Source organism: Solanum lycopersicum, chromosome 6, assembly GCF_036512215.1.
Source record: "Solanum lycopersicum chromosome 6, SLM_r2.1".
NCBI lineage: Eukaryota > Viridiplantae > Streptophyta > Magnoliopsida > Solanales > Solanaceae > Solanum > Solanum lycopersicum.
The window spans coordinates 5,441,638-5,453,785 of record NC_090805.1 but is presented as its reverse complement, the minus strand read 5'-3'; the positions used below and the strand labels follow the sequence as shown (position 1 = coordinate 5,453,785).

The following is a 12,148-nucleotide window of genomic DNA, read 5'->3' as shown; positions in this document are numbered from 1 at the left end:
AATGATACAATTTAATATTTTAATTAAATATTTTATGGCATTTCAATTTATTGCATAAATAAAATGTAATTTTATTTTTAACTTTGAGAATTTTTTACTTTTAATAGTAAAGAAAATACATTAATGCCCTTGGCTAAAAGCACACATTTCAATAAGGGTCCCACTTCCACGTTTTTAATGGGGTCAAAATTGGAATTAGCAACACAAGCCCAAAGTTCTTTTTACTCTTTGCTATTTTCGGTTTCTGTTGTGTACTATTTTCTTCTCTTTATGCCTGCAGCTCAAGGGACTCGTTGATTTCGAGGAGAAATCAATTCCTTCTATACTGTCGAATTGTTGATTCGGACGACAAATTTCAGTTTACAGGTTGAAATTAGGGTTTTGTTCAGAGCAATTTGACTGAAACACTTCTTGTTTCAGGCTGTTAAGGATTTAGGGTTTTTTGAGGCAAGTTTTTTTTTTGAGGCAAGTTTTTTTTTCCATCAGTTAATTGTTAGTGGTCCAAGATGAAAAAAATATGCATTGTTCTTCAAGTGACTTTTCAGTTATGATGTTTCTTCTAATCTAATTTTAATGCGAATACTGGATGTTAATATGATATATCTTGTGACAAGTTAGAATTTTGCTTCAAGATGTAATTCTTACATTGTCTCTGTCTGAGTGGAATCGGGTTCTTGAAATTGTGCTAATCTTAGACCCCTGATATTTGATTTTGTTCCAATCATATTATTATAATATATGATACATTTTGCACAAAGTGTTAAAGGTGTAATTTTTTTTTGGCTTTTATTTCAATCATCAGAAGTTGGCGTTTGGGATTATATGTGAATTAGATAAAATATTGATAATTATTTCTATATTTTCACCTGAGACCAAGTTTTAAATCCTGATATGGGGTTTAAGCATACTACGGTTTACTGTTGTTATTTTTGTTAAATTCTTTCAGAATTTACATGCAAATGCTATTGTAGCACTGTTCTTTTCTAATATTAGGAAGAAGAAAAGAAATCCATGTGTTTTGATTGATTACTGTTGTTGCTGTCAAACCTTGTCTTGTAGGTCAGACTGTATTGAGTTAGAACAATGAATTCAGGCATTCGTGTTTAAAGCTAATTTTTACTGATGAAAGTATTGGGATGTAGGAAGTTAGTAATTTGTCTTTGTTTTGAAGAATACGACATTTAGGCATGGGCAGAAATTTGGGTGTTTGGGGGGGGGGGGTTGAAGGTCGCAAGGGTGGTTTATCCAAACCCCTTCACCGGAAAATTACACGGTATATACTAGGTCAGAATTGTTTTGAGTGTATATAGTAGATGCCTAACTGGTGTGGTTGGGGAAAGCTGTTTAAATGGTCCAACTGAATGAAATGCTTCATAGGTTAACTATTTTTTTTAGACCGTTACACATGGCATATTTCTGCAGACTTCAGTAATTTGTATATATCTGATTAAGGGATGGTGATAGCTATTATGCTGTTCATATGTTATCTTTTTTAATTGTCATCAGGGGATCACGAGTTTCCTGTTGTTTATTCTGTGGATAATGGGTACTACAAGAATAATCTAACTTAATTTATGGCTTGTTGTTCACAGCTGAACGGATGGCTAGTGAAACTCGGTCTGGGAGGAAAAATAAGGATACTAAGAGCAATAAATCAAAAAATAAACAGTCTGATAAAGGTTCATTAAGTTCTGGCTCTGGGAAGACAGATGGGTCCAATGTAAGAAGGTCAAGTCGAGAAACAAAGCAAGTTGCTTCAAGCCCATCAAGTATAAGGAAGTCGAAGCGTCTTGAGAAGCAGTCACCAACCCCGCCTATTGTTAAGAGGAGAGCTGCATTAATTAAGAAACCAAATTCTCCAAGCCCTTTAAGAAGGTCTGACAGGGGTAAGAAACATACCTTATCTAGCTCGTCAAGATCAAATTACGTTGGAATAGAATTCGATTCATCCAGTGTCAAGAAGGAAAAAAAAGAGAAAAGTGTGAAGGAGCTGATAATGGAATCTGAAAGATATAACACTAGCAAGGAGAACGGTGAATCTTCGGTTGGCTTGAAAAGGAAGAGAATGGATGCACGTAGTTACAAGGCACTGTTCAAAATGCAAAGAAAGAGATATACTACAGGTTGACTAATCTTTCTCTCGTCGCTCTCATCCTCCTATAACACGTGGTACTCTTTCTTGTTAATGTATTCCTTGTTTTTCCTTCTTGTAATAACAAATTAATGTAGCATGAAGTGCATTCTCTCCTGGAATGGTGGGAAGAGTAGAAAGACTTACTGAATTGCCTATAGCTTTATCATGGCAAAAACACCTTAACTGAAGTCATGACGTATTGACCACCAGATGGCTGTGCAAAATGTGTGTATTAGATAGGAGACACTGTGAAAGTAAAAAAAATAAAACGCCTTTAGTTCAGACGCTGTTACATGAAAAAGAAGCCACTGAAACATGTGGCATTCCAAATTATTTTAAAGATGTTTTTGAGCCAAAAAGATTACAAATCTCCTTTTACACCCCCCCTTTTTTTTTTGAGTAAGTTGTATTAAGGATATGCTGACCAAAAAGTTAAACTACAGTCTCCCTATTAGATCTATAATCTGTTCAGTATCTTCTATACATAATTGTTTACACCAAAAGAGTAAAGATACAATACAATTCCATTTGACTTTATGAATGGGATTGGACCTATCTTCGAAACATCTGGCATTTCTCTCCCTCTATACTGACCACCATATACACGAGGGAATCAATCTCCACCATCTCTTTTGGCTCTTACATCCCCCTTTTCTGATCCAACAGTTAAGAAGGTCTGATGTATGCTCAGGCATGGCCCAGCTACAACCAGTAATGCTGAGAAACAAATTCCACAACTGAGCAGTGTACTTGCAGTGCAAAAAAAGGTGCTTGTTTGTCTCCTCAGTCACCATACACAGAAAACACCTAGAAACCAATTGTCTCTTCTTCTTCTGTAGCACTTCTTGGGTAACGCAGGCCCTTTTGATAACCAACCGAGTGAAACACTTAACTTTGGTAGGAATGCTGCTTTTCCAGAAATATTCCACTTGCATTGAGAATTTGTATTAGTTACCTGGAGACCTCTTGTGTAGGCACTCTTTAAAGAAAATATCCCGTTACCATTGTGTTTCCAAAGAGGTATATCAACCTCTGTACTGTTAATGGAAGCTTGTCCGATTTTTCTCAGTAACATGGCTACCCTCTCTATCTCCCAATCATTTAAACGCCACCTAAAAGATATATCCCACCCCTGTGTGGACCAACACTCTTGGATTGTCACCTCTGGGTTTACAGGAATAAGAAATAGGTTAGGGAAAACTTCCTTTAAAGGAGTTTGATCCAACCACCTATCTCTCCAAAATTTTGTCTTTGCTCCATTGCCAACCTTAAGGCAAATATTGTCTTACATTAATTGCCATAAATTCCTAATTGTTCTCCATATTCCCACTTCATAGGTATCAGATACCATTTTCGTGCACCAGGGTCTAGCTTCACCATACTTAGACACAATGACTTCCTTCCACAAAGCCTTATCCTCATTGATGTATCTCCATAACCATTTCATTTGAAGACTCTCATTTTGCAGCCTAAGATTTCTGATTCCCAGACCCCCATCTTTTTTACTAAGCAACAGTCTTCCCCATTTCACCAAACAATAACCTTTCCCCTCTTCATTACCTTGCCACAGAAACTTCCTTCTCATCTTATTCAGTTTTTTCACCACTTTTGTTGGGATTGGAAAAAGTGACATCACATAAGTAGGTAGTGAATCAAGTACAGAGTTTATCAAGATTAATGTAACCCCCATTGATAGGTACTGGGCCTTTCACTTAGCTAACTTCCTCTCAGTTTTCTCTAGAATCCCATCCCATATCTCTAGTGCTTTGTGTTTATAGCCTAGGGCATACCAAGATAAGTGGTTGGTAGCTTTTATATTCTGCATCTTTTGTTGGCCAAGCTTTGAAACTGAGGAACCTCCAAATCTTTAAAAAGGCTGCTCTTTCCCCAATTGACTCTCAACCCTGAAGCACTCTCAAAGAGTATCAAAATTAGTCTGATAAACCTAATTTGATCCACTGTTGGCTCACAAAATATGATGGTGTCATTTTCATACAATAGATGGCATATCTCCTTACCCTCTCCCATTCTGTTGTTCATCTGGAAACCTGTGATCCATCACTTTTGGATTGCAATCCTCATCATACTGACAAACCCCTCCATAGCTAGAATAAATAGGAAATGAGAGTGTGGATCTCCTTGTCTCAAACCCCTCTCAGAGGCAAAAAAAACCCAATAGGCTTACCATTCACAAGAATAGAGAATCTAACTGTTTTGATACAAACTTCCATCCATTTCACCCATTTATCTCCAAATCCCATTTGCCTTAGGATATTGAGGAGGTAGTCCCAGTTCACATGATCATAAGCTTTTTGAATGTCAAGCTTACACATTATTCCAGGAATACCATTCTTCCTTCTTGCATCTATGCACTCACTGTCTAATAATGCAACATCTATGATTGTTACAACCCCTTCCCCTCGAGGCAGATCCAAGATTTCGAGAAGGTGGGTGCACTATTACGAAGAGGTGAATTCAGGATATAAATCTGATGGGTACCTTTAGGATGTTACTATTGAACTCATTACACATTTGAATTTGTAGGTTTATAATTTTCTTTCATATGTTTCTAAACTCCATGTCAGAACTGCTGGGATCTGTCAAGCCCGTTGACTCTTTTTACATCCTCAATTGATACTAGTTTTGATATTCACATTTGGCATAATTGTGAACTCTTGGAGTGGAAAAAGGAGAGTAGGGTTTTTAATGTGTTAGACTTGGATTTTCTTTGGAAGAACCAAACAAAGGAAGAAAAAAAGAAGAAAAAAGTAGTAAATTAGTGGGCGTTTGGATTGGCTTATTTTAAATGGCTTTTGGCTCTTAACCTCTTTTTTAATTTTTGAAGTGTTTGGGGAGAGGTGATTAGACAGGAAATGACGCAACTCCGGATTATCAAGGACATGAAATTAGATAGGAGGGTTTGGAGGTCGCGTATTAGGATAGAAGGTTGGTAGGGTTGAAGTTGTTGTGTTGGTCTTCGAGGGTGTAGGCTTGTTGGGGACTGTCGTTGTATAGCCGTATTATTATGGTTCTTGCTTTTGATATCTATCACCGTCTGTTGTTTATAATGTTTCACTTATTGCACTTTTTTGTTGCTCTTGTTCCATTCTTAGGTTTTGCACTGTTTAGATGCTATGGTATCTGCATTGTGTTTTTCTTTTTTGTATTGGATTTGTTGCATTTGAGTCGAGAATCTTTCAGAAATAGCCTCTCTACCTTCACGAGATAGTGGTAAGGTTTGTGTACACTCTATCCTCCCCATACCTTGTGGACCTCATTGGGTATGATGTTGTTGGGAAACACAAAAAGTGCTTGAAAGCACTTTTTTAGGCCAAAAAAGTACTTCAAAATAGAGCCAAAAGTCAAAAGTTGGGTATTCCCAATATATGACTTTTAGTTTTAGCTTATAAGTCACTTAGAAACCGAATACCCCCTTAGAATGCAAGGCAGTTTTGTAAAAAGCGTGCTTCGAGGCAAGGCGATGCTCCTGCGCTTCTAACTCCTGTGGCGAGGCGATTCGGAAAATGCACTCGCTTCTACTATAGAAGCGCGAAGCGCTAGAAAGGCAACAGCGCGCTTTTATAAAAAAGCGACATTAGAAGTTGAAAGAACATCTTGATGCGGTTGCTTGTGCCAGGTCCATTTCTAGTTTAGAAGTTCTGCTGCATGCTTCGGTAAATGTAGGGGAATTGCCATACTCTAAGTTGAAAGGACATTCTGATGAGGTTGCTTCTACGAGGTCCATTTCTAGGTTAGAAGCTTCTGCTGCAGATGCTTCGGTAAATGATGTAGGTGAATTGCCATACTCAAAGTTGAAAGAACATCTTGATGGGGTTGCTTCTGCCAGGTCCATTTCTAGCTTAGAAGCTTCTGCTATAGATGCTTCGGTAAATGATGTAGGGAAATTGCCACATTCAAATCGCAGATGCTGTTCTACAGAAAAATCTGTTGCTCTTCCTGCTGAAAATGGTTCGGGATATCTAAAAATGGCTGCACAGTGGGAGAACTTCTGGAGATTCTGAAAGGTTACCAGAGAGCTGCTTTGTCCCTGAGAATAATTTGCATATTGCTGGGTTGACGTGTTCTACTTCTACAGATGGTGATATTATCTTGAAAAGTGGTGAACTAGGCACTGATAATTGTTCTGAGACGCATAATAATACATTTGACTTGGCTGAAGTGTTTCCTCCACCACTAGGAGATCTTGAAAAGCTTGGTTACAGTGGGGCTTGGCTTCATGCTCTAGACAGATAAGGTGACTTTTCTTTCACAACTGCGTCTCTTCTTCACGACCAAGAAGTGTGACTGCGTCTTTTCTTCACGACTAAGAGCTACGTCTGCTTCTCTTTCTTAGACTCTTCCTTATGTAGGTTCTCTTCTCCTTCTCTTCTTCCCTTCTTCAGACTCTTCGCTTCTTCAATCTCTTCTGAGATTTTTTTTTCTTCTATTTTTGGTTGGTTGCTGCCAAGCTGAGGTAAGTTTTTTTTTCTTCTTCTCTTCTTCTCTACGAAGCTGCTGCGATCTGCTACTGTCTTTTTCTTACTGCTCTTTTTTGTTTTTATTTCTGTACACTGACTGTGATCAGTGTGTATGCTTGTTGCTCTGTTTTTTATTTTTTGACACTTCTTTTTTGCTTGTAGTATTTAATTATGTTTTTGATTTTTTGCTTTATATGTTATGACTTGTGAGTATTATTGACCATCTATTTTATTTTAATCTAAGAATATATTACCTCTATTCAGTTATTTAACATTTTTTTATTTTTATACTAATGTCGCTTTTTTAAAAAAAGCGCGCGCTTCGCTTCTCACTTCTTGAAGCGAGCCATCGTCGCTCTTTTCCGCTTCTCGCTTCCCAAAACACTGATGCAAGGACATGTCCATTCGCATGGGTAGGCCCAATTTTGTAAAGAGAGAGGAAAATGCAACAAGATATAGGATTTGAACCCCCTACCTCCCTTATAGAGGTGTACCCTACTCTATAATCATGACTCTTTGAGCTTGGGTACACACATAAATATTTAAGTATTTTTGATTATTATACATGAGCTAGGGAGAGGAGCATGGGTGCACGTGAACACTAGCCCAGCCTAGATACGATACTGCCTTCCCTCATCCTTTCTTCCTTTCTCATCTCAGTTTTACATTTTTTGGGAGTGAAGTCTAGTGATAAGTTCTTGTCCTTAAGATATGAGTCCAAAAAAGCTTTCCCTTCTCTGTTTCTGTTGTGTAGTAGTGCAGTGCATAATTATATTGGTTATGGGGTCTGCGAGTGAGATTTAGTGAAGTAGGAGGGTTTTATCAAGAAATATGGAGCAGTCATGTTCTTTTAGGTGAATGGGGGTGTGCATCTGTTTTATGTACTATATGGTCTGTCGCAGGATGGTGTTTTGGATTTTTATGCTCAGAGTTTCTACGGGTGAAGGAGGGTAAGAGAATCTCAGGTGGTATTGGTTTCCAAGAAGGTGCAGTGGAGGCGAGTCTATATTGTCCCCTTTCAGCATAGTGAAGAAGTTATAAAGATGAGTCTTTGGTTTATGTGGGTGTTACTTTAAGAGAAGGGTGAGTATTTTGGTTGAGGGTTTGGAATATGGACAGTGAAACAGTGAGGAATTTTCTGGTGGTGGAAAGAAAGTGTTTAGTGATGCTGTGTGCTTTGGGTGGTTGAGTGAGGAGGACCTCTCGTCTCTGATAAAAAATGATGATGAGTGAAGAAGCTGGAAAAGCCTCAAGTTGGCTTCTTATGGCAGTGAAAAAACGGTGAATCTTTTAGTTTTCATTTTCACTTGGTTCTTTTAGGTGTTTTTGGGAGATGAAAGTCAAATGATGAGAGAGAAGAAGCATGAGAAAAAACCACAAAAAAATGAAATAGTTGTGTATTTTTCTTATATTGACATGTGTCTAGGACATGTATCTGCATAATTTAAAGTACATTACTGTACCATGTCATTACTGTGTGGTTAATAGGACACATTTTTGACTTAACATTAGGTTTTTCATAGGTCATACCCTCAGATAAGGTGTCTAAATGAGAAATTCGGACAACTTTGTGGGGCTATCTATGTATTCTTAATAATTTCAATGCTTGGAGTGAGTTTTTTAAGTTCACTGAGTTGCGTTGTCTTATTTGGTGTTTTGGAATTGCTGAAATTTCTATACTAATGTAGATGTTTTCTCCTGAACAGAAAATAATGACAAGTTGGAAAGCCCAAAGAAGCCATCAAGAGTTGATAGCATTGCCTGTGATGAGACAGACTGCAAGCTAATCAATGGGGGTAATGAATCTCATCAAGGAGTTGTAAATGAGTTGAAGGAACATCCTGATGAGGTTGCTTCTGCGAGGTCCATTTCTAGCTTAGAAGCTTCTGCTGCAGATGCTTCGGTAAATGATGTAGTGGAATTGCCATATTTGAAGTTGAAAGAACATCCTGATGCGGTTGCTTCTGCCAGGTCCATTTCTAGCTTAGAAGCTTCTGCTGCAGATGCTTCGGTAAATGATGTAGGGGAATTGCCATACTCTAAGTTGAAAGAACATTCTGATGAGGTTGCTTCTGCGAGTTCCATTTCTAGCTTAGAAGCTTCTGCTGCAGATGCTTCGGTAAATGATGTAGGTGAATTGCCATACTCAAAGTTAAAAGAACATCCTGATGGGGTTGCTTCTGCCAGGTCCATTTCTAGCTTAGAAGCTTCTGCTGCAGATGCTTCGGTAAATGATGTAGGGGAAATGCCACTTTCAAATCGCAGATGCTGTTCTACAGAAAAATCTGTTGCTCTTCCTGCTGAAAATGGTTCGGGAGTATCTAAAAATGGCTGCACAGTGGGAGAAATTTCTGGAGATTCCGGAAGGTTACCAGAGAGCTGCTCTGTGCCTGGGAATAATTTGCATATTGCTGGGTTGACGTGTTCTACTTCTACAGATGGTGATATTATCTTGAAAAGTGGTGAACTAGGCACTGGTAATTGTCCTGAGACGCATAATGATACATGTGACTTGGCTGAAGTGTTTCCTCCACCACTAGGAGATCTTGAAAAGCTTGGTTACAGTGGGGCTTGTGCTTCATGCTCTAGACAGATAAGGTGGCTTTTCTGCTTTTTCTGTTTACATTTTGTTTCTACCAATACTGCGTAGCCATAATAACTTGACGTTGGCATAGTGAATCATCACACAAAAATTTAATAGCACAATGTCCGTGAGATAATTTAGGGGTCACTTATGCTAAGACTCAAACGTATTACATGCACTTGACTTATATAGTACTCTTGGGATACCCAAAATTTCTATCTTCATAGTGCTTTATTTTTATAGGTCATGTTATGTGAGAATATTATTGTGTAAACCAGCATTAAGAGAAAGCAAGGGGCTTGGGACTTCCATGTTTGAGGTCTCAAGCTCGAAATCCCTTGCCAGCAAAAGCAAGGGGTTTGCCTTCTGGTTGAGCTTGTCGCACCGGGCTTGCCTAGTGCATGTTACCTCTCCTATGTGATCTGTGAGCTATTGCATAGGAGCGAGGGTTTTAACTTGTGGGCACACAAAGGGTGTGGGCACACAAAGGGGGTAGTGGCTGCAGGTTTCCCTTGTCATAAGAAAAAAAGAGAATAGTACATCCAAAAAATAATGTTACTATGTGTGTAAAGAACTGAGGAAGTCAACCAAGGCTTCCTGATCTTAACACATTTGCCGTGGCCACTTCAAAAGTATACACTTGTGTTTAAGATTAACTACTTTGTCCTTCTGTTTCAAAAACTCGAGCATTTCTTTCTCTTCATATGACCCACCGATTCATCGAGTTCGTGATGCCCTTATAGGATTTAATCTTATCCATTTCACGTGGTCAAATGTTTTAATGTGTACCTTAGTTGTGTTGAGATGTTTCTTTCCAACTATTTTGTCTATATTGTGTTGAAATGTGGATTAGTTTCTCTTTGTGCGTCTTTTGGGGGTCGTTTTTTTTCCTGAGAATTAAACAAATGGCAGTAAGCGGGATTTGATCCTTTTGGGGATTTTATTTTGTTCATCAAGACTGCTATTTCTTTTCCAAAGCATCAGTTCAGCAATTATATAAAACAGTATGTTCCCCAAAACCAATAGGAAGACTCCCAATTGACCCTTTTTACTTTTTTGGTATAAAACAAGAAGTTATTAAGTTCGAACTTAGGTAAAACTGTATCCTATACAACAAGTACAGCAATGATAATGGTTCATTGCCACACTATTTGAGGTTGGCTATGTGAATCCTCTAATTCTAGTACACTCCAATTGGGACTACTTTTATTCCAATATGCAATAATTCGTCATTGATCACAAATACGGGTTCTTAAACCAAATATTTTCTAAATCTCACACTTATCCCTACTTATTAGAAAGAAATTCACTTATCCCTATACAGAAATACAAATCTCTTAATCAAATGAACAAACAAAAAGGATACATGGCAAACATTAAACCTAATGCAACAGTGTACCCAAAACGATTAAACCTCAATTCTAAGTATAACCTATTTTTCACCAAGTCCTTACGAATCCCAAGAGCTTGTAGGTCTTTTGAGACAATCTCTCAATATGATTTAGGTTTCAAAGCCTTTAAGTTACAGTCCACACCTTTGGACCAGCACAATAAGCTAGAGGTCTACGTAGGATATGAAAAAATCATTTCAGGCGACATTATCTTATTTTGTCCTTCGTGTACTCGGTTAAACCTAATGTCAGTTGTTATCAATTCTGCTAATGACTTTTTTTTTTGCATCTTCTCAATTTTCTTTTTTGACAAAGGTAACAAGTTTGTACATAAATCTTCAGCACTAAGGCTGGGATGCAAGAATTTCTGCTACAGACTTAATTAAGTAAATAAAATAGTGTTTCTCCCTAACAACTTGAGCTTTGATTGTCATGCACTTCAAGCATTGTATTAGTTAGAGAAGACAGAGATCCTGAGCCTGAGCTCGAGTCTTTCCGCCACCCGTTGCAAAAAAAAGAATTTCCATATGCTCGGCCATCAAAAAGAATCAGTCTGCATGCGAGGGTGTGTTAAAAGACATAATGAAGTAAATAAAAGTGAGCTCTCTAGCTTCACACACCTCAACATCTCTAATAATGGTTAATTTTGTATAACACATCCATCTTAACATTGTCATTGACTCATTTCTGCGATACAGTTGTGGATTTATTGGGTTGTGGAGGTCCTATATCCACGTGCTTGATGCTTTGCACACTTACGTTTCAGTTATCCAATATGGTCTCTGTGTGGTGTTACATCTTCACGTATCATGCATCTTAACTTAGATATTTGTATTGCATGCATTGAGAAACTATAATCCATTTAATATTTGCCTCAACTTCAAGTTGATGATGTGTGTAAACCTTCTTTAGTCTCATATGTCTGTATACATCCTTGCAAGGAAAATTGCACCTAGTTTTTTTGCTCATTGTTGCTAAATCGTCCCATGGCTTTTTATTTATCATATTTTTGATGTATTATTACTTTTGGTTCTCTCCAATTTGCTCCATTGTTGACTCAAACCCACAAACTTAGGGTTGGAGGTGGAGGGTGCTTGCCACTAGATCAACCCTCTCTAGTCTTATTGATGTATTGTTACTTTTGGGCCTTGGATAGATTTATTAGATTAACAGTCTGTACTTCCATATGTCAGAGACAGAATTATGCTTTAAAGTTTTTATCTTTTACTTTTGCAGTTGTTTACTATTTTCCATTCACAACTGCAGGTTAAATCATGATTCAGCAGAGGAGGAGTTGTGCTCATGTGCTGGAACAGGCAGGGTTAGTAGTAACCTTTCTAGTCTCGAGGTTCGTGCCTTTAGATGTGGAGAGGTAGAAGCAGCTTGTATTCATGTAGAGGCGGCTGTCGTAAAGACCCAATAAACTATCTAAATTACTCAAGTATCAATAAGCAATGTATGCAACAAGTTTTCCGGTGACTTCAAAAGAAAGCAGTTGATCGTTAATTGGTTATTAGATTTGGAAAAAGATTATAAGACCAACTATACATGTACACTAGAG

At 37.9% G+C, this 12,148-nt stretch overlaps 1 protein-coding gene across 12 annotated transcripts in view; it reads left to right on the top strand.

Annotated features, from left to right (window-relative positions):
- Window positions 1–200: 200 nt before the first annotated feature.
- The window catches only part of LOC101255404 (helicase protein MOM1-like), a 50,198-nt gene continuing 38,250 nt past the window's right edge, over window positions 201–12,148 (top strand). For 2 of the 12 annotated variants that reach the window (XM_069299041.1, XM_069299038.1), the window contains exons 1-4: window positions 206–447; window positions 1,593–2,123; window positions 8,319–9,210; window positions 11,854–11,935. In XM_069299041.1, coding sequence (XP_069155142.1) covers window positions 1,601–2,123; window positions 8,319–9,210; window positions 11,854–11,935 — 1,497 coding nt within the window. In that variant the 5' untranslated portion in view covers window positions 206–447; window positions 1,593–1,600. Of the gene's footprint in view, window positions 466–1,592; window positions 2,170–8,318; window positions 9,211–11,853; window positions 11,960–12,148 lie in introns of all 12 variants that reach the window. The other 10 variants (XM_069299040.1, XM_069299036.1, XM_069299044.1 and 7 more) reach the window with 9 other exon arrangements.